The 22,337-nt window shown below is 46.7% G+C and overlaps 1 protein-coding gene across 24 annotated transcripts in view; it reads left to right on the forward strand.

Moving 5' to 3' along the window:
• LOC116430001 (uncharacterized) overlaps nt 1-22,337 on the forward strand; it is a 120,058-nt gene that overhangs the window by 85,956 nt on the left and 11,765 nt on the right. For 11 of the 24 annotated variants that reach the window (XM_076374268.1, XM_076374276.1, XM_076374269.1 and 8 more), the window contains 13 exons: nt 1,759-1,895; nt 2,742-3,021; nt 3,824-3,944; nt 4,221-4,344; nt 6,403-6,500; nt 8,547-8,691; nt 9,134-9,227; nt 9,380-9,639; nt 10,369-10,447; nt 13,254-13,406; nt 16,678-17,079; nt 21,295-21,555; nt 22,028-22,290. In XM_076374268.1, coding sequence (XP_076230383.1) covers nt 1,759-1,895; nt 2,742-3,021; nt 3,824-3,944; nt 4,221-4,344; nt 6,403-6,500; nt 8,547-8,691; nt 9,134-9,227; nt 9,380-9,639; nt 10,369-10,447; nt 13,254-13,406; nt 16,678-17,079; nt 21,295-21,555; nt 22,028-22,290 — 2,417 coding nt within the window. Of the gene's footprint in view, nt 1-1,758; nt 1,896-2,741; nt 3,022-3,823; nt 3,945-4,220; nt 4,345-6,402; nt 6,501-8,546; nt 8,692-9,133; nt 9,228-9,379; nt 9,640-10,368; nt 10,448-13,253; nt 13,407-16,677; nt 17,080-21,275; nt 21,556-22,027; nt 22,291-22,337 lie in introns of those variants that run through there. The other 13 variants (XM_076374273.1, XM_076374293.1, XM_076374292.1 and 10 more) reach the window with 12 other exon arrangements.

The following is a 22,337-nucleotide window of genomic DNA, read 5'->3' on the forward strand; positions in this document are numbered from 1 at the left end:
TTCCACCTGCCAATTGCGCTACCCGACGTTTAATCAGTCTCGAATGGGTCAAACGCGTTCGCGACCAGCGTTCGTTCCAGCAATTCTCACAGTCACGATATCTTAGCACTAAAACTACCGAACTGGTGCAATCGACTCACTTCGGAATGTTTATTCCGCAAGCATTCGAGTTAAGAAAGTTCACGAAAGTTAAAGGAAATTTCTCAGATGCAAGCATTCGAGTCTCAAGAATCTTATCGTCCCAGTTTTCACAGAATCGGAAATAAGTCTCGGTAGTTTTATTACACGCAACGAATGTTCGTAAAGCACAGATGGAAACGAAGGAAAGTACGCGTCACCCACGCTTCACGGCACGCGTTACAATTATAGACGCGAGTCCTCGCGAGAGTAATTTGATTTCCTTCACGCGAGACACGAACGCGCTGGTCGCGGCCGCGTTAATCGTCTTTCAGCGAGGCGAAAGAGAGAACCGCCGCCGGTTCAGCCAGGTGCGCCAGGTACGAGCCAGAGGCCGGCGTAACAAAGCGAACCGGCGAGCACGAGAGCGTGTGTACGCGTGTGCAAGCGAGTGAGAGAGGGAAAAGCTGAGCACGGTTTGTAGAGAAGGACGTTTTTCTGCCTGTACATTCTTTCTTTCGCTTTTTACTGCTACTTCTTACCTTCTTTGCCCGTCCCTCTTCTAGAGAGGGCCGTTTTCTTTGCTATGCGAACGGATTAAGTAGCAGCAGCAGCAACAGCAGCAGCAGCAGCTTTCGCTTGTTCCACGTGCTTCTTCGCACCCCGAGAAAAGAAAACGCTCACACCGCCGCGTTGCCTAAACTTTCCTTTTTCTTGTCTTTGTCTTTGTTTCGAGTTGTTTGGCCCGCGACGACACACGACACACGCGCGTGCGCCCGCCCGCTGCCCCCGACCGCTGTTAATTAGGCCCCATTAAGGGAGATCGATTCGCGAGAACGGACGAGCCGTCGTCACGAACCACCCTCGACGATCCGTCGAGAGGGGAGCAGTGATCGAATGTCGAAAGTTCGAGGTGTCGAAATTTTTCCTGCGGGAGGTGGTCTGTTTCCTTTGAATTTCCTTTTCGGGACTATTGCATAGTGAACGTACGCTGAAACTACCAGACTGTTTCTGACTTCTTCTGATCGAAGATATCGAATATTCGAGATACATGAGTCGCTCAGAAGCCAATGTTGAGATTAGGAAAGGAAAATTGGGGAAATGAACGTTTTGGCTTCTGAAATGATTGTACGATATATTCGGAGGATATAAGAGGAGACTTTCTAATTTAGAACAAACGAAGAAACGAGTTATTGAATAACTGAAGAGAATATTATTTGTTCCATAAAAGTTGAGAAACATCAGGAAATCGAATAACTGCGTTGGCTTCTGAGTGATTCATGAAAAACGAATAGTTTCACTTTGATTATAATCTATTGCTACAGATTTTAATATAGATTACATACCAATCGTGTCAGATGCCTGGTAGTTCTAGTGTAATTCTGACATTTGACGATCTAAATGAATCGGACCATCTCCCCCATAGAGCCATCTTGCTGAGAATTACGCTATTTTCCGTAAGTTTTCCTAGTAGTCAAAGAAAAGGAGCATGTCCTTTAAATACAAATACGAATACACCTTAAAATCTACTCGCATAAAGTATTCATCGACGAAAGCGGTCGGGAGGAAGCGGGTTCGGGACGTTTGTCGAATGCAAAAGGCGACGAGGATGTTTTGAACGGTGTGTGCTGGTCGTTTCAGGGCCAACTTTGGAACCGCCGTTGCCCAGACGGAAGAAATGCCCGGAGCTCGCGTACAAGACGCACGAGTTCATCACGGCGGCCGACGGGGGCGGCATCGACGTCGTCGATTCGAACGTCGTAGCTGACAAAGTTCGGGTACGTGGCCGGCTGCGCGAGAAACTCAGCGAGTTCGCAAACGGTTTCGAATCGCGCCACAGAAACATCTTACACTTTTCAGCGAACGACGAAGGAATGAACCATTCAACTTGTTCTAACGAATGATTTCCTACGATTCTATCGAATCCACTCTAACGAATAATTGTCTATGACTCTAACGAACGAATGAGATCAACCTAATGAACTTCTATATACGAAGAGACGTCTCAATGCAAGAAAATGATGTTTGGAGAACTCCGTCTTCGATAATTACGTTCATTGCCTATTTCTATCTTAATTAGCACTGCCAGCAATTCGAAAGCTAGATAATATAATTACAAAATTTAATGAAATCACGCTTGATTTACCATCGCGCGAATTTCAACCAATTTGATCTTTCTCGATCTTCAACCTTTAATTTACGAGTTATCGTTCCGCGAATCGTTTAAAACGTCCTCTTCGGAATATCGCGTTATTCAGGAATGATCTATATTCTACATATATAGCGATTGTTCTGAGAGAATACTAAAAGTTTTCTTATCCTACCGTGGAGGTTCTACGTAAGCCAAGCCGACCTTTGGTTCAAAACTGAAGAGGGGCAAGTGGACTCTTCCACTCAAAACGCTCGGCTTTCGGACGCACGGTCATTATCGGCGCACCAAAAGGCACGAGCGTTGTAAGTGGAACAGTCTTGCTTTTCATTTTTAAACCAGAAGTCGGCTTCGCTAACGTGGGATTTCCACGCTACTCTCCGCGAAACGGAGGAACTCTGGTTCTGTTGAATTACATTTTAGAAAGTTAGACATCTTCGCGATCGACGCGAATGATCGGTAATGGTTCTTGCAGGAAGTTACAGCGCAGTCGAGCTTGCCGCCTAGTCAGCTGAGCAAAGCGATATCACGGATCAGCACCGAGTATCGGTTGCAGTTCGCCTGGCCTAGACGACCCCAGCTGACGAACGGGGAGATCGTTGCACCGGGAGTCACTGCCGCGGGGGTGCCCGCTGGAACGACAGGACCGCCCAGGAAGTCGCTCAGCATGGGGGCGTTGAAACAGGGAATCGCGCCCACGGGGCCTGCGCCGGTTCACAAGAAGCGACCGGGCGACGTCGATCACAAGCGCGATGGTGAGCGAGTTTCGGCGAAAATTATTCGGGCAAAATCGGAACGATGTTCGAGTCGCTCGGAAGACAATGCGGTTATTTTCGAAATTTTAATGGAATAAATAATATCTTAGGTACTCACCCTTTGCAGGAAAACTCGTTAAAGTACGAAGCTTGTAGCGTACGAAGCTAAATTCTACATCGAATAATTAGGCAATAGTGAAGTGAACGCAGCTGTGCAATCTGCAATGGTGTACGAATTTTAAGAAGTTGTTACTTTAAGGAACTGTCAAGTTTCAAGTTTGATACGTCATATTGTCCCTTTCTCTATGTAATAACGTACCATCGTACGATCTATTCATTTTCTACCCCATTCTACATCGAACGATTAGGCAATAGTGAAGTATTCGAATTTGAAGAACCTGTTACTCTAACACTAGAACTACCGAGCATTTAATACGATTAATATGCAATGCCTATAAAAACTGTAGCAACAGATTATTTTATAGTACTCAATCTATAGTACTTAAACTATTTATTCTCAAAATCATTTCGAATATTCAATGCTTCGAAGATATCAATAATTGCTAAACAAAAAAATCGAAACCAGTCATTTTGACGGTAGTTCTAGTGTTAAGGAACTACCAAGTTTCAAGTTTGATACGTCATAATGTCCCTGTCTCTGTAATAACGTACCATCGTACGATCTATTCATCTTCCACCTCATTCTACGGATTATTCCCACACTGCGTCGCTAAGCTACATTTTGCCCGGAAAACAATGACCGGCGCGTGAATAGGTTAAAACCGAGTAAATGATCTTTCAGGGGTGCAGGCGTCGGAGCTGGAGCCCCTGGTCGGCGGCACCGGGATGGACATAATCGACGGCGTGGTGCCCGAGGGCGACGAGCGCGAGGAGGACATGTCGGACTTGAAAATAGCTTTCAGGTCAGAGAGATATTCAAGACCGGCCGCGTACAGTATACGTATACACGTGATATATAGTACAGCCTAGCCTAGTTTCTAAAACGTACGCGGGTGGGAGAAGCAACGAAAAAGCACCTACGACACGATCCTACGCGAACACGATCGGCGAGCGACGGAGAATAAAAAAAAGAAAAAAGACTAGAACTAGAGAACTAGAGAACGAAACGATAAAAATGATCCGTGTCGAAGAATGTCTCTTTGCCAAGCACTCCGCAAACCGTGATTGATTGTTTGCAGGGGTAAAAAATCGGGTAGAACCGTAAGGATAGCGGACGATAAAGCCGGGCCGGGCAAACCGCAAGAAAAACCGTTCCCCACCGCAGAGGTGATCGAGCTTAGGCGACTCGCTGACGAGTACAAGGTAAATCCGATCACGGGATCGAGAGACGCGCGACGCGATTCGTCTCGATTCTTCCGGCTCGCTGGATATATCCGTACCTCCCCTTACCACCTACACATACACGCATATGTACGTTTCTTCTCTGTCTGTGTGTAGATACCTGTGTAAGTAAGTATGTACTCGTGACGTCGTCCGTCGCCCCTTGTTCCGGGGAACTCCGACGATCACGATGCGTAGCTCCCGACGAACGCGCGGGTGAAAGACGCTGCGCGTTCTCGGCTCGGTTCTCAACCAATTGGACTGTTCTCGTGGAAACAAAAAGAGACGAACCTTGCCTTTTCATCCGTTCTTGCTTCTCGACGTCTGAGCTCCTTGGGCTCGCTAACGATCGTAACGGGGATCCTTCGGTTTTGGAATGTAGAGTTTTTAGCGATTCGGCCATCGTTTCTGATCGAGGCAACTAGCGATTGCCGACACGGTCTTCACTCTCAAAGCTTTGTAATTTTGAAAGCAAGGGGACTTGATGTGAAACTAGCGTGATTTTAATAAATTACCGATCGTTAGCAGTCGAAATTGAGGGAAAGAGTGACGGGCAGATGAAGTGTTAAGAGAAGAGTTTCGAACAGGCGAAAGATTGTTCGATTCGTGAAACGGCTGTCAATTGTTCGTCGTCGAGAGATTCGAACAGTGTTCGATTCTACAGTATAGATTAATGTTAATCGCGACTGGAAGGGCAAGGTTTCATTTTTTTTCTTCATTTTATGTCTCGATTCCCCGTTCAAACGAATCTAATAAAAATCGAAGCGCCGCTTCGTCTTCTCTCGAAAGATCCGGACCCAGAAACTACTCGTTTGATGTTTGCATGCGTTCTCATCCACATCGAACATCATTGTACATACTCATCGCAAACGCGACACACGAACACGCACGCAGAAACATCGTGTGACGATTACCGGACGAAAGGTCCGACAGCAGGGAGGAGGATCTCTTCCGAAGCGGATCGATGCATGCGACTAGTCCATTATTCTCTCTTCCCCCGAGGTGACCTGAGACGTGCCATGGTGTGGTTTGTGTCTTCCATAGCATGCTCCCTCTGTGACCCCCGCATAGTGTGTGCAGTTTCTTAGCGAGTCTTAGCCTTAGGCCAGACCGCGCAGTTGTTTCACGCGCGTTCGCGCGTCCGCGCTCGAATAAGAACTACGCCTGACCATTCATTCTACACAAATAAAAATCGTAAATCTCAATCGGTACAAAAGAAAAATACTAGACAGCGAATCTGATAAAGGTTCCAGAAATACATATTTACCTCACGTAACTCAACAAAACAGTGACGATAAGGTTTTAGAGAACGCAAGTAGATTTGTCACTAAATTCGGATCTACTAAATCAAAGTAAAACTACCAGTTCAGACTAACTAGTTCCGATCATTCTCTTTCGTAATGATTGATATCTTTAAAGCATGGAATATTCGGAGTGATCTTGAGAATAAACGTAATTTCGTGATGATTGATATCTTTAAGGCATAGAATATTCGAAGTGATCTTGAGAATACACGTGATTTCGTAATGATTGGTATCTTTAAAGCATAGAATATTCGAAATGATCTTGAGAATAAACGAAATTTCGTAATGATCGATATCTTTAAAGCATGGAATATTCGAAGTGATCTTGAGAATAAACGTAATTTCGTGATGATTGATATCTTCAAAGCATAGAATATTCAAAACGATCTCCAGAAAAAAACACTTTCACTCGAATACCACAACGAACGTCTGAAGCAACTGGAAACAATCGACTCTTACAATCTGTATAGATTTCATATTAATCCTATTAAATGCTCGACAGTTCTAGCGTCAATGAACAAATGCAATCGGTAAATGGTAAGAAGCGTAAAAGGCATGTCTTGTAAATGGACGGTCAGATGTACGTGTTTCGAGCAGAGAAAGCGTCGAAAGACAAGGTTCTTACTCGAGCTGCTAAAGGCAGCGCGTCGCGCGTGAGACGTCTGTGGAAGTAGTTCTGGTTTGAAAGTGGAGTTGAAGAGCAAGCCGAAATGACTCGTTCTGATTTGTACATTAGCATCGCGACTGGGGTTGCGGCCTGGCAGCCGAGGACGAAGCTTCGCTGTGGAAACGGGTCTCCAGTAACCACGCTCTCAACGCGCTGTCCCTCGCCAGGCCAGTACACTATACTCTCAAGCTCGTCGACGTCTCGCGTAACGCCGGTTCCCACGTTTCGCAGCGCGCCCCCGTATTCTTTTCTACCGTGCTTTAGAGTAGACCGTCTTTTCTTTTCTCTCTACGCGTAACCCTCGGCGCGTCCGTCGATTACCAAAGTGTTACGGGGAACACGATATTCTCCCGTTAATCGAGTCACCTGGCTGCAACACGATCCGTAGTCCGATTACGCGTACGATTAAAATCGAACTTCCCGTTGCGTCTCGCGTTACCAGCTGTAATTATTAATCAGCGCTCCGCGCGATCGACTCGATTTTAATTGCAAATCAAAGTGCGAATCGAATCGATTATTATATTCGAATGACAGTGCGTAATCGGATTACGTCCCCTCGAATGCAGTGTCTGACCACGTACTGTTCGCAGACTGTCTTTTCACTTCTCCGACGAACTGAAGGGCGAGTGCGGCAAGGGGATGATTTGATGGAGTCGGAGAATCAGGAGAATGGGAAGCGAGACAGACAGGGCTCGAGAGGCGCGGGACTTCAAAGCGATGCCGCGAGTGTGAAATGTAAACGTGTAATAGAAATATCAGTTTCATTCATTTCGATTTTAGTTTCTTAAACGTAGTACCGATGGGTTGTTGAGATTACTGCGATTAGAATGAGTCGAAACACGATGTAAATCGGACTAGTTTCGACATTCTAGTTTATTGCACCCTCTACCTGTTTTAACAATTTTTTCTATATTTATTTGTAGTATCACAGTTGTGCCATTTAAAGATAACATTTCAATGACTCCCGAATATTCTTGAATAAATAAATAGAGCTACATATTAAGCTGTAATCGAATGAACTAACGCCGACGTGAACCTCAAAGTGAGAAACCAAGAGCACTTCGGACAAAGGGTTAAAGGTTCATTTGCTTGGAATCGATCAAACTAGTTTTACATCGTGCTTGGACTCGTTTCAATCGCAGCAATCTCAACAATCCACCAGCACTTATAAGAAAGTAAGATCGAAATTAATGAAGTTATTTCCTTTATCGCCTGTTTACATTTAACAATTCGTCTCATTCTACTGATTCTTTTTGTCAAACTATGCTAGAAAACTCCATGCCCCTTTGTCACACCTTCAGATTTCAAAAGACATCGTCCACGAACAGTAGAAGTTAATTCTACCTTTCCCAACAGCGAGATGCGATCGAAAATAATCTAGCAAAATTTCTATTGTTATTCAATGCAACCAGCAGGTACGCTGGAAGCTACAGCGAGCGACGTCTGACCGCGCACGGTTTAATTCTACTTAAGACGTTCGTCGTGTAAACACCGACGCGATGCATATTAGTAATTAGCATACGGCAGCTGGTGACGCGGAGCGTCTACGAAATTAACATAGGCTTACCCGTAGCGGGAACTGGCGCGAGGTCTGACTATACACTGTCTAGTTCTACTCGAGGAACGCGGCGTGCCCGACATTAGCGCGATGCATATTTATAATCGTCGCACGGTCAATTAGCAACGCCCGGCGTCGACGGAATTTACATGGGCCGGCTCGCAGCGGAAGCGACCCGTGTCTGACCACACACCGTTCCATTCTACTCGAGACGCTCGCTCCGCGGCGATGCGTTCGACGATCGGTTAGATTAATATCGGCAATTAAGCGAATCGCCGATTTCTCGATAAATTTCCTTCCATCGACGATTGATTAAACTTCCTTAACCAACCGAATGAATTGCCGACTTTCCGATAATTCATTCTCTAATCGAACGATCGAGCTCCGTTGATCGGCGGAATCAATTTCCAATTTCACGCTCGGTTTCCGTCGATTCCACTCGGTCGACCAGTCCAATCGACTACCGATCTTGTTGATCGTGAATATTGATTCGAACGAATGGGAAATCCGGGGAGATCGATGATCGATTCTACGCAGAGAGTAGGCTTTCCGAGGCGCCGCGCAGGTTTTGTCGTAGCTGCGTTTTGTTTCTTCCATCCGCGGTTCCGCGGGTCTCGCCGGCCGACCGCGGATGACGGAGTGATTGCGTGTTTAGGTCGGTGACGAAGGAGGAGAAGGAAAAGGAGAACACGAGGAAGGTCGCGCCGGTTTCCACGGCGATGACCATGCCTCCAGCGGGTCGGCCGTCGTCGGTGCAGGCCAGGCCTATGCACGGGATATTGCAGGACGATTCGAAAGCGGTACGGTTCTCTCGTTAACGCTTTGACCTAGATCCAACACTGGAGCAACCGTGGCCGTCGGGACGACGGATTTCAAATTTCTTCTATTGTGTCGCGAACATTACGGACACGATTCTATCGGGGTTTCCGTTAACTTCGATCACGATGAAACGAGTATACATGGAAATTCACTTTCCATCGATTTATTAATAATCGATCGATGTGCTGGTTGGTCTAGTGTTAAAAATGAACTGCATGAAACGACTTGTGTAGCATTTATATTTGACAATGACTAACCGAATTCATCTGGCGTACCGATTAGTAGAATTCTAAAGTTTTCTTGGTAGTTATTGACTGTGAATCTAAGTCTACCGAGTCATGCATGACTTATTAATCGGTACGTTCGATACGGGAGTCTGGACACTTGAGGCCACATTACAGAGACCATTGCGTGAATCTATAGGTCACCGATCTTTCGCAGGACACCGAAAGAGCCATCGCTCGCGCAAGAAAAGATTTCTTGATCCGCCATCATCTGGATCGTACCACCGGTGTGGGTAAGTCCGAGCAATCCGAAACTGACGCGACTCGTCCCATACTCGAAACCAATCTAGCGCGTTGCACTAAAGTCGACTCTCATGTTACGTGTCATAAACCAAACCGATCGTATAGGAGAATAAAATAATGACTAAACCTTTCCGAAATCAAGGAATAAAAGGGTCCAACGAATTCTCGACAGGAGACGGCGCACTGCTTCCCTCTCCTACGAGAGAGAAGCTGGAGCCCGTGATACCGCGGCGCCGCGAGGACACGAAGGAGCATCGAGAGGAGGTCCAGCCTAAAACGAAGTCCAGCCCGAAGAACAGCCCGAGGACCGGCCGCTCGCAGAGCCTCGGCCCGAGCGTGACCGAGCGCAGATCGCCGAAACGTCAGCCTCCGCGTGCTCCGTCCGTCACTAAAGATGCGAAGGTGAACATTCGATACTTTTACCGATTTAAACTGTTGCCTCGATTACTCGATCGAGATTAATGCAACGAGACTTTGTTGAATTTTGACCGATTTCACGGGAATCTTAACCTTTGCACTCCGAGCAATTTTTAGTGTGACCTTTCAGCAAATCTGAGCAGCTTTTAGTGCGAGTTGTGAACTACCGCAGGAGTGTTCACAACGGCACGAGCAAGTCTGTGAAAGTGTTGCTTTATCAGGAATCATCAAGTTATCTTGCAACGGAGTGCAAAGGGTTCAATGATACTAATTCTTAACCTTCGCATTTCGATTCCTTCTGACGATTTGTGGGAACTTTTACTATCGTTCATTGTGGTTGCACGTCGGTGATAATTGTGTAGATTGATCAGTGGGATCAGTTGAATCTCGAGTACTCGAAGAAATGCTATTAAACTCCAAGAGTGCATCTATTGGGACTTTAACTGATTTACAATTCAGTTCGCGTGTCGAATCAATTTCTTCGATATCTTCTCAGAGAAATATCTGTTATCTTTTAAATAATTGTATTAATAAGAAATCAGGAATGAGTCATTCTGCCCAATCTGTTAGTTTTAATGTTAATATTTTAATTATTCGAATGCGAAAGGTTCGTTCGCTTCCACGATACTGATCCTACAAATCGATCGTTCGATCGAATATAATTCACTTCGATCATACCGATCTTCGACGATTAATGGATGAACCTTTTTGCAGGAGAAAGAGAAAGAGCCGAAGGATAAAGAGAAGGATCAAAGGGAGAAGAGCGGTGAGCCCGAAAGGCATCCACGACCGAGTAAGTAGCGCCGAGCGATCATCGTCGACAACATATCCCCCGTTTCGACATGTCCCTGTGTCTCGATACAGTCGATTATTTATATTCTATATATATATACATATATACCTTAGCATATCCAAGAGATCGTAAACCCGATCCAAGATCGATTGACGCTCGTAATTCGCCACGAGATGACTCCCCTATTGCATTTTCGTGCATCGTCGATTTTTTGATAGTTTTTCTTTCCACCTTTCTTTTCCCTTTCGTTTTGCGTACGTTCTGAACTTTCTTTTATATTCTTTCCAAGTTTTTCGTCTTCCTTTTTTCGTTTTTTTTCTTTTTTTGGTATCAAAGTCTCGTGTAAATATGTATCTATGCGATTATTATCATTGGACTGCTCTGTTTGCTCTTGTGGGCCTCGAAAGCCGAACGTATTCCACTTCGCCGTATTAACTGTCGCGCGGAGACATTCACCGCTGCCGAAGGATCGAATTGTTCGCGATCCTTCGAGCGGTGCGTGTGTCCATATCGATCGCCAAACTCGTTTGCCCTGGGATTCTTAGGATATTCGCTGAATTCACTGGTTCAATTCGCTTCAAACACTCCTTGTAACATCTTTGAATTTCATTCATAAATGATCTTCGATTAACCTTAGATTAATTAATTCTAATAATTCTCAACATTTAAAGTGTTACAGAATATCGTAGAATCTATCATTACTAAATTACATTTGATAATAAATAACTTGAAAATGAAATGCAACTAACAACACGGCAGATAATTCCTTCGACGATTTGAAACTTCAATCGATTCAGCCGTTCAGAATCCAATGTCAATTCCGAGTCGATCCGATTTCCCCGTGGACTCGGCGAGTCCCCCGTTCGATTCCAGGGCGAGCGCAGTCCCAAGTATCTTTCTTTGAATTTTGTTCGAATCGTTTCTTTCTTAGGCAGATGCATGATACTCATGTTTATTGATCGTACCTATCTCTCTGTCTCTGCCAGTCTAGTAAACCAGTAGCTCTATTGTTTGGCCGTAACAGAAAGTTCTTTGCGACATGTTGTTCTGAAACCCTATCCCCGAACGGCCCCCGTGTGGATGTCCGCGAGTAGCGTGTGTAGCCAATGGACGACACACATCGACGCGTCGCGTTCGACGAGGATCGAAGCCGGACGAACCCTCGAGTCCCAAGACTCGAGAGGTCCCCGTTTAACCTCCGTGCCTTTACGAACGCCAACCATGCCCGACGAGAACCCGATTCGTGTCTTCGACCGAGCCCATCGACCTTCCGATCATCATCGTCATCGTCGTCATCATCGTCGCGTGTCTCGGACACTTTGTCAGTCGGCTCTTACGATTCGTCATTCATCGTCACTTTCTTCTCATCTGCATCACCGATCTCTTAACGAACCGATTCTCACGTCTTCTCATCTCCCTCCTTGATTTCATATCTGTCTTTCGCCGATTCTCACGTTCTCTTCTTTCCATCCTCGATCTCCCGATACTCTTCTCTTTCTCTCTCTTCAATTCTCTCGTTTGCATCGTTAATCTCCTGGTGCACCGATTTTCCCCGTTTCCATCTTTCATTTCTTATCCAACGGATCGTCACGTTTTCTTCTTTCCATCCTCGATCTTCCGATTCTCTCATTTCCATCGTGAATCTTCCGATGAATCGATTCTCACGTTCTCTGATTTCCTTGATCTCCCGACGAACCGATTTTCACGTTCTTTCATCGCTCCACGTTATGGTCATATCAATCTGCTCATCCGCCGTTTCCGTACACCTCTGTGTTTCTCTCATTGCCTCTTTGATCGCGATCGATCGGTTACATCATCCTCATCGTAGAACGATCACTGGGTGAACCCTTCGAGATACTGACACCCTTGAAATCTCCCTGTCCCCGTTTCTCTCGCCAATCAAGGGGTCTACCTAGTCTCCTTTCGTTCCCCGTGTTTCTGTGAACCTGGTGCAGTGTTAAGGTGAACGTTGATCGAAACTGGATCGCCGTTTTTAACCGAGCTCCGGTTAGACGTTGGAAACTGTTCGCACACGTCTCGGAGAGTTACATTAACAATCTCCACGCGACGTTCGCCTGAACAGCGAAGGTTGAACTTCGTAGAAACACTCTAACCTCCGTCATACTCCCTCGAACGAGACAACGGCGGAAAATTGAGGGGGATGTTTCAAATTCAAATTCAATTTTGAACCTTCGACAACCGACGGACAATCCCATCGCAAATCCCAAATAGAGATCCCTTCAGAACACCATCGAAGTATCAGTTTCTCAAAACCGAATTCAACATTTCCAAGTTCAAAGCGTCAGTCAAAGATTTCCACAACGAAAAAGCCGTCATCTAACGCCATAGCATACAAATCCTTAACCTTTTAGCTACTAACCTCGGAACTATACCTGTACAACGAAGCTCGCCTTGATCTAGATACCATAAATGTAACATCACTGCGACTTCAGACTGATACAATTCTCCACTGATACGTTCGATTAGACTATAACGTGCACAGCTATCGATAACAGAATTGCGCCGCTATAGCGTATCGTTCAAACGGATGACAGCCGCTATAGTTGCGCGCAGTAGCTAAAGGGTTGAAAGGAGAAGCGAACGCAGGAAGACCCCTTGAGTCGGGCTCCGTTGAGTTGTTCCCCGCAGTCGAGACGAAAAAAGAAAGCGAAACAGACCAGTAGACAAAGAACACGAAAGAAAAGAGAAACGGTCGACGGAAAAGTAGAAAAGAAAAGAGCAACCGCGATCGTCGATCGCCGGTGTGCGAGATCGGATTGATCAAGAGTGGCAGCGGGTGTTTCAGTCACGGGCCCCGGCCGCGTGCGTTGGAGCATACGGGAACCCTCGACGATTTCCTCGACGGGTCCGTCGACCAGCGTGCCGCCATTACCGCCACCACCCTCGGGCCCAGGGCCTACTCCGTTCCACAGGAGGCCCCCGCAGGTCCATCGGAAATGTACGTTCTCTGTGCCACGTGCCAGCTGCCCGCTAGCCCAATAATTCTCTCTCTATCTCTCTCACATGTATATCTCTCTCGGTTCTCTCTACTTAAAGCCAACCGCCCGCCCTCTCCCATGCGTCCCGCAAACCCTGTCTGCCAACCGCCTGTCAACTCGACCCGACGACTACGGTCCGTTCAACGGAACGAAGGTGTCCCCGTACGCGCCGAGACTCGTGATGCAGGAATCGCTTCACTTTTCGTTCGAGTGTTCTGTGTAGGATGAAATTAGTTTTTGTCTTCAAGGATAAAGGTCACCGTACACGCCGGAACACGCGACGATGCAGAAGCAAGCGATGGGCTTGAGAATTTCATGCTTTCTGATTAAGAGACTTACTTTGGGAGACTCAAACCCATTGTAGCGATGCGTCGTCACGGGTTTCCACGTGTAGGAGGCTTTTAAATTTATAGTTTTCTGTTGATTTCTGCATCACTGCAAGTGTCAAGGTGTATGGGGTGCCACGGATGACTGGTAGCTCGCGAGCAGTTCTCTTTGGAAGAGGCTCCTTCGATGCTTCGCTGTGTAAGGCCCGATACGAACTGTCGGTCCACTGTCGATCCTCTTGAAGTTCTTTCCTCGTCTTTGGTTCTTGCTGGTTGAAGATAGTGTGGCATGCATAGCGTGAATACGTGCAGTATGAGAACTGAAGAGCAGTTGATAGGACTGAGAGCGAACAGAGAGTGGATGGAAAGCTGACCGACAGTGTGTATCGGGTTTAGAGGGTTTGAAGAGGGTTCAGCGAAGCAGCGAAAGGGGAATGACCTGCCGATCGGTTCCCTTCTATGAAATAATAGACGCAAACGAAAATTTGCGGTATCAAATGAGTTATGAGCAAAGTAGTTAATTGAACGAAAAGCGAGGAACGAATGTTTTGGCTACGTCTGTCGTCCGTTTCGTTGGACGGACTGCGCATAGTCGGCCCGGGAGAGTCCGTGCACAGGAAATCGGCCAGCGTTGATGTTGTTAAGTAACTAGAGGAATCAGGTGTCGCTATAGAGAACGAGCACGGAGATTCGAGCCTCGGATTAACTCGGATCGATTAACCTTTTCAAGGATTCATCGTTTAGTTAGGGGAATTTTAGTTTCCAGTGTCAGATATTATATTTCTTTCTGATTCAGTCGCGATGTTTGAGATGTGGGTAATTACGTTGGTCAAGAAGTCTTGTTCTACTTTCCAATCATTTGTATTACAACGATCGAAGGAGTACAAAGAATGTCAAATGAAATGCAATAGGAATGAATGAATGGATCTTTCCTTTGAACTCGTTCGAAAATGAGACGAGACTTTACCGCGAGTCTAATGTAAGATGAAAAATTGATGAAGTGACGAATTAAAGAGTAAAACGAAGAATCGAATGATTAATTGAAGAAAACCAGCGTCCATACGGGCGATCAATGGAGCTTACCATCGTACGAGCGAAATGCAACGTGAACGTGATCCTTGAAAGGGTTAGAGGTCCTCGGGCGGAACGCGTCGCGGAGGATCCCGAAAACCGAACGTTTCCGGAGGATCGATGTTCGGCCGGAGAGTATCGAAAATGGCGTCGTCGCGACGGACCGCGTTCCCAAGAAGGGAGCCTCGATGCTCGCTCGCGCGCGGTTTCGATCGCTCCGGGAGACCCTTCAGCCCTCGATTACCTCTCCAAATAAAGAATGAACCTCGGCGAAGCGGCGCAGCCTCGCTTAAAGCGCCCGACGATCGCGCGGACCGCTTTCGATCCTTCTGAAAACGAGAGGGGCCGAATTCTCAGGCGTCGAACAGGCTTCTCTTCTCGTCCGACGAACGAACGGACGAACGGTGATTTTTCTCGAAGGTAGAATGGGGTGGAAGGGAATACGCAGATGAAAATCTGGATGAAAGAGGCTTGTTTTTGCAACGATCGAAGAAAGTTGCGTTAGCGATTGCTCTTCGCGGGGATTTGAAAGGGAACGCTCTTGGAATTGTTTCGCTAAAGGTGTCTCGATTGAGATTCGGTGTCCGTTGAAACGGTTCTGCACGGTGTTCGTGGGTTCATTGTCGAATTCCGTTGTGTTCCGAAGTAAATGGAACGCGGACGAATGGTTTAAAGGGGTGAATACTTGCACGGCGAATACAGGGTTCATTCGGAGCCGCGGTAATCGTCCCACGCTCACGCGTTCGCTACCAGCATTCCTTTCGATAGCAACGAAACCTGTTGAACTGTTTAAATTTCTTTCTTTGATGATCAGCTGTATGTTTCCCTGAGAAATTATCCAGGGAATTTACATTGGAATAAAAATACGAGCAAAAAACGTTGATTGTCAGGCACACCCGACGCTGGTAGCGAACGCGTCGAACGTCTAATACGGATTCACTTGTAAAATGTTTCTCTCGTGTATTTATATGCCTTGTCTCTCTATCGTAACGTTGAATCGAATGTTCGCAACGTAGATTAGTGATGAACATAGTAAAAGTAGCTTGATACACGCATGACCAGTATTCTTTGACATTGGAGTCTCGTAATTGTTCCAACGATCAGGTGTGAACTCTGCAATTAATTCTTCTCGTTCTGTTCTCCTCACTACGCAATTGTTATTCGTAATCTGCCGAATAATCTGGTTGTGTAATTTAGAAGACGGTCGGAGAATCTTACGTGTGAGCCGTTCGTCAGCCGGATCGGTGAACTCCACGAACCGGGACACAGAAAGATCCCAAAAGAGACTTTGCCATGACTCCCTCGAAATAAACTAATCAAACAACCCTCGCTCAAAATTACACCTATAACTTCAATCAACCAACCCCTAAAATCAAACCATCCTCCAACCGATCTTCCTCGTCGCAATATTACCGAAAAAACGAACATCCCCTAGCAAACCCACCAACAAAGACATCAATCCCGAACACAATCTTGTAAACAGTCTCTCGAATTGAACAGTAAAGTCGAAAATTGCACGGGTGGAGTTAACCGATCCGGCCGATCAGCTCACGCCACGTCACGATTCGGTACACACAGACAGGGGTCCGTCCGGACCGTGTATTCGCCGGGCAAGGGTTAAGGGATCAGCTTCAGTCGGCGGAAGGGGCGAAAGAACGGTCACCGAGGAAACCAGGCGGTCGACTGGCCGGCGTGCGCCGCCGGCTCCTCGCGAAACAGTATCCGGTCGCGTTTTAAGCGTGGCTGCCAAACCGGCTACGACAGCGTAAGTTCCCAGCCCGATTGAGGGTCGGCCTTTATTCATCATTGTACTTTCTTGTCCGGTATGTTCTAGCCTTCCTCGCGACCACCGCTCCTCCCCATCGCCCTCTTCATCACGCCAAACCCACCTCAACCACCACAACCACCACCACTAACACCACTAACACCACCGCCACTACCACCACCACCACCACCACCACCACCGCCGCCGCTAGTACCACTGTAAAACCCCCGGTAAAGCATTCAGTTCATACGAGTGTCCATCACCCACCTGCGTCGAGCGCTGCCGCTGCGGCCAGGCCGGACCGTGTTAAAGATATAAGCCGGTGCCAAGGTCCGAACGAAGCTCAGGCAAAAACGGCCCGCGACGAACCAGCTGCGGCTGCGGCCGCAGCCGCCGCCGCCGATCCATCCAAATCATCCTCCGATAGTCGATACGCGTCAAACCAAGCCGCTACTACCGCCGTACAACCTAGTAAGTAGCATGCTTGTCTGCCCGTGTTCTTTCTCTCTATCTCTCTGTCTCTCTATCTCTGGGCCTTTCTTGCTAGACGACTGTCAGTCTTTTCGTTCCGCTGGAATCGTTGTGCGTTCACGTTCGGGCGATCCGTTCGGTTCATATTAATGATCGCCGGCTGGTGTTAACGATTATCCATGGCAATCGCCGCGTCTGTTCGGCTGCGGTTTCTAGTGGTACGTGATTAGTATGTTTATTGGGGAATATTGTTAACCTCTTCTGCTGGGAAGATGTGTTACGGTGGTGTTTTTTCTTTAAAAAAGGCATCGATAGTCTTGCGTTATACATACTAGATTGTGTTGAAAGCTGTCACTGTATACAAAATTATTAGAAATTAACTTATTCACGTGAAATAGATAAAAGTTACTCGCCGAATCTCTGGATTCGTTTTCAGTATAAGAGGTTAATCGTGGAACTTGGTAAATAAAATGGGAGTACGTTCTGTGGAATTTGTTTGCTATTGGAACAACACGTTAAAGTCAACGTAATTTTGATAAACGTTCGCGCTTTCCGACCGTTGATTTGTTTACTTCTCTTTTCAATTCGGTTAGCTTTCAACGAGTACACGGTTTTTAATTGTTCTCTGCTCTTAGCGAGCTTTAAACAAACGGTACTGAGAATCATTACGTTGACGGTTGTGATACAATGATTGCCCATTCGTGTGACGAGTTCTTCGGAATTATTCGCTCGAACTTCATTCTGATAATCGTTAATGCTAGCCGGTTACTGTTAACATAAACCGATTAATCGTTCGAATCGTACATACACGGCACACACACACACACAGACGCAGACAAGTACACGTACGTGCACACAGTTGTTGACGCTTTTTGTCGTGTTCGTTGTGTTTTGTGTGTCCGTCTTCTGTGTATATCTGTTTCTATATACGTCTGTCTGTTCTACGCTGTCTCTACGTTTCCCTGTTTCTCTGTGCACCTTCCTCGAGTGTTTCTCTGTCTCTCTTCTAACGGTTGTCCCATCAGCAGCGCGGCTTTTCGATCCCGGCTCGAGAATCGCCGGGACTCCCCGACGATCGTTCGCCGATTAATTCCCCATTTTCGAACAATGCAAAGCTGAACCTCTCTTCTGTGCCTTTCCCCACTGAATAGATTCATTTTCGGAGTAACCGAAAGGCGAACGGTCGAAATCGAACGATCGCGTCGCAGAGAATAAGAAAATGATTAGTTACAGAAAACAGAAAGCGTTATTCTAGGTGAACAGATCCCTCGATCTGTCGAATTCATCTGTCGATCGTCGCTTCGAAAGAAACAGCCAGAGACAGGGAAGCTTCCGCTCTTCCAGCGAAGACATTTCTGCGAGTTCTCTCTCTCGCTTGTCAATCATATTATCAATCGATCGTAAACCACGGATACTCGTGTCCTTCGATCGAATTTTATAGCGCATCGCGTTCTCGGACGGACAACGATGAATTTTTTTACTTTGAATTGAATCTTCCTTAACTCATTCGAGACCAAGGCTTTTTATGAATTTTACTTAATACAAATTTCAGTTAGCTTGACAGCAATACGACCTTCAATCTCTGCACACCGTTAATCTTTACTAACTAGTGACGCAAGCTAGTTTCTCTATTAATTGATAATAAAAATTCCTAATCTCTTTAATCAGGTACTCCACTGTACACTTGGCGAGCGATTCGTCTCGAAGGAGTTAAGGTCGAAGCGTACCTTCGAAGGCTCAGGCTTTAAGGTTGAATCTCGGACCTCCGAGATCTCGAACTTACAACTTCATGGCCTATTTCTATGACACAAAGGATCGTGCGCTATAAGGCAAAGATCCGCGACGCGAGGGGTACAACGCTTAATTAATTTATCCTGCACAGTGCTTAAAGAAAAGCTGTCTTGCTTCTGGGACGACCTAGAAAGTCTCGCGTCGTCCGGTCTCCAGGTTCCCTCGATCTTTTCGCCTCGGTTCATCGCCTCTGGCTGCCTCCTCCTTTCTCCCTTGCCTTCCTCACTCGTTTCCTCTCTGTCCGTCCGTCTGTCTCTCCTCGGCACAGCTCAGCGCCTTTCAGAGGAACGTCCGGGACAGCCTCGAGCGAGACGGTCCCAGCGTGCACGTTTATTCGTGTTTCCTTGCGCCCGTGTAAACCGACTACCGTCGCGTTCTCTTCTTCTTCTTTTCCTTCTTCTTCTAATGTCTTCCAGTGCCACTGAACCCAGATAGGAAATACACAATCTTATCGCGACGAGAAGAAGAAAATAGGGAGCTGGATCTAGTCGCGACGCAAACGAAAATCTAGCTGAAACTCTTTCGACGTCCTCTTTGGAACGAGGCAGATGTGGCAGATTCGAGTTACTATTCAGAATTGTAATGGTAATGCAGCTGTTATAGGAGTAATGTTTCGAACGCGTTAATTTCGCCGAGAACTTCCCAGTGTTCTCGCAAGGAAAGAGAAACAAACGACGGCCTTCCATTTGCCACCGGATTCGCGAGATTCGATTTTCAAACGATCCAGACATTATTTCGCGTGTCTTGGTCCATGGTCGAGTCGACCGTTACCATTCGCGGTAAAGGGAGAACGATGGAATCCCCGCGAACTACGCTAGAGCCCTTTGTCAACCTGTTGCGTGGCTAACATCGACACACAAGTACACCTGTATACCTGTCGTCTCACATGTACACACACAAGATCTAGTCTACTGTCTTCTGCCTTCACTTGTGTTTCTCTCTATCTTTCTCTCTATTTCTGTCTCTGTCTCTCTGTCTTTCTGTGTGTGTATACATATCTGTATATCTATATATACGTGTAATGTCTATATTACATTTATCTGTACGTGTGCCTCCTGCATTCTGAGTACGCTAGTGTACTTCTCTATGGGAAATGCTCTCTGTGTCCACTGTGTAGATCTCCCGACAACCGCGGCTGGATGGTTTTCCGGTAAAACGTAAAGATCTGCGCTCGATGACTCGATCATTCTTAACTACCGACGATCGTTATCGAACGTCGAAAGAAATTCTTTCGTTTCACGAGAGCGGGGGCGGTGGGGGTCGTGCGTCGTTAACGAATTCGGAGATCGGCCACGATCTTCGGTGTAAAATCGAGGCAGAAGCGTTACGCGCCGCGCGAAGTTTCCAAATGTTTACGATACTCCTATTACTATTAGAAGTGATCTGTATCTTTGCAAGTCATTTTATTCCCCAATCGAACCGCGGTGTTTCACTTGCGAGGAGAAAGGCTCCGAACAATCTCCTCCTGACCCGTTTCGCATCGAAACGTTCGCGTTTCTCCGAATCTGAGGAAACATCGCAACAGTGTTTCAACAACTCCTATTTTCTCTCGAAACGAAACTTATAAAAATTGATCGGATATTCTTCAGTCGTTCGGGAGGATAAAGAAAGTTCTCTCATTTCGAAAAGGATGGAAGAACTTCGTGTCTCGATCGCTCCGAAACAATTGTCGCTGCGACACTTTATCTACCGCAAGTCGCTTAAACTCTAAACCAAAATAAATCAAAACGACATAAGATTCCGTTGTACTTTGATTTTATCCCTTTGCAGACGAACACTCTGCCAAGTTCGAACTTCCATGTTTGTAATACTAAGCTGCAGACGAATGATTTAACTACTCAAGTAGCAAGAAGTAGTACATAATTTCCTTATTCCCTATTATTTAAGCATTCAGTATCTATTTCGGTAGATCCTCCAGGCTTTGTACTTTAACCCTTTGCACTCCGAACAATTTTTAATATAACCTTTCAGCAACTCCGAATCAGTTGTGCCTCTGTAAAAGATTTAAGACCCTGCTTTGCCATTAAAAAAACGCGCGTACATTTTAAAGTTGTTTGACTATAAACGAAGTTATAAACTTATCTTACAATGTCGCCGCAGTGGCGACAACGGAGTGCAAAGGGTTAATATTCTAGAGTCTCACAAGTAGAAGCACACACATCTACGCGACAAGGGAGACTATCGGTTGTTCGGGAGTGGTCGACGACGAGCGGTAGACAAAGCGTTAATCTGTCGTCTGGAATCCGTCGGAGCGTACCGCGAACGATTGCGAAGATCCGTGGACGTCGCCGCGCGTAACGCTCGGGCAAGCCAAGAATGATGCGGACGGGGCTCGATGCATCGAGTGCATGCTTCTGTGGGGGGTGGGCGCCCGGCTGGAACAGCGGTGCACCTCTAGGCTAAAGCCTCGGCTAAACGTTCCAGTGACCGCGGAGCCGCAGGTGAACGGGGACGCGACCGCCGGGGACTCCAGCATCGCCTCGACGCCGCCGTCGCAGACGCAGCCGCTGTCCGCGACCGCCGCAAGCCCGTGGATCGACGACGAGCCGGTGGTGAAAAGCCCGCCGGAGCCGACCAGGGTAAAGTCGCCCGAGCAAATGATCATGCGGTCGCCAGAGCCCGTAAACTGGACGGTCCCGCTGGACACCGGGAAAACGTTCACTGTCACGCAAAACGTCAGAGAAGGTGAGCACCAGTCGAGCTTCGCTCTTGAAATTTCTATGTTCGAGGGTGGTATTAGAGGGTAGTCGATGCGAATAGTTGTTCTTTATGGAAGCTTTGAAGGATCTTGGGAATTTGATAAATTTCATGTGAATTGGAAGGTTTGTAAGTTTCTTAAACACCGAGGAATTTTAGATAACTGTGTGATGATGCTGTCTATTAGAGCTATATGTTATTTAGAATTATCGATATTGATATTAGAAGTACCGTACCAGTCAGCATGATTGGTTTGTTTCGCAATTATTGATGTTAAAGCATTGAAATATTTGAAATGATCTTGACGTTTGAAGAAACTGAAAATAGTCTGCTGCTACAATTTTCAGAACTACAATTTAATCTTATTAAATGCTCGGTAGGAGTAGTGATTAAATATCTAGCTGGTAGTAGAAGTTTCGACTGTGGTTTAACGAAACTGTCGTGCCATTCGATTCGCTAGAACCCCTGACGCGTCCGCATAGCGAGGCAAAGTCATGGGCACCGTCTTCCCTCCCCTCAGCGCCGCAGTCAGCCCCGCCGGAGCTCGCGGCGCAGCACAAGTCGCTGCACTCCCAGCACTCCGGGTACAAGTCGCCGGAAAGCGAGAGCATCTCCATCGGCAGCTTCACCGGTTTGAACGGCCACAAGGACATGGACTCGGAACGGGACAGTCCGTTCCCCACGAGCGCGCGGGGCACCAGCACACCTCCGCAGGCTGAAAAGGTACTTCGAGTGTTTCTTTCGTAACGCGTTAAGATCAACGACCACTG

Source organism: Nomia melanderi, chromosome 2 (assembly GCF_051020985.1).
Source record: "Nomia melanderi isolate GNS246 chromosome 2, iyNomMela1, whole genome shotgun sequence".
Taxonomy (NCBI): Eukaryota; Metazoa; Arthropoda; class Insecta; order Hymenoptera; family Halictidae; genus Nomia; species Nomia melanderi.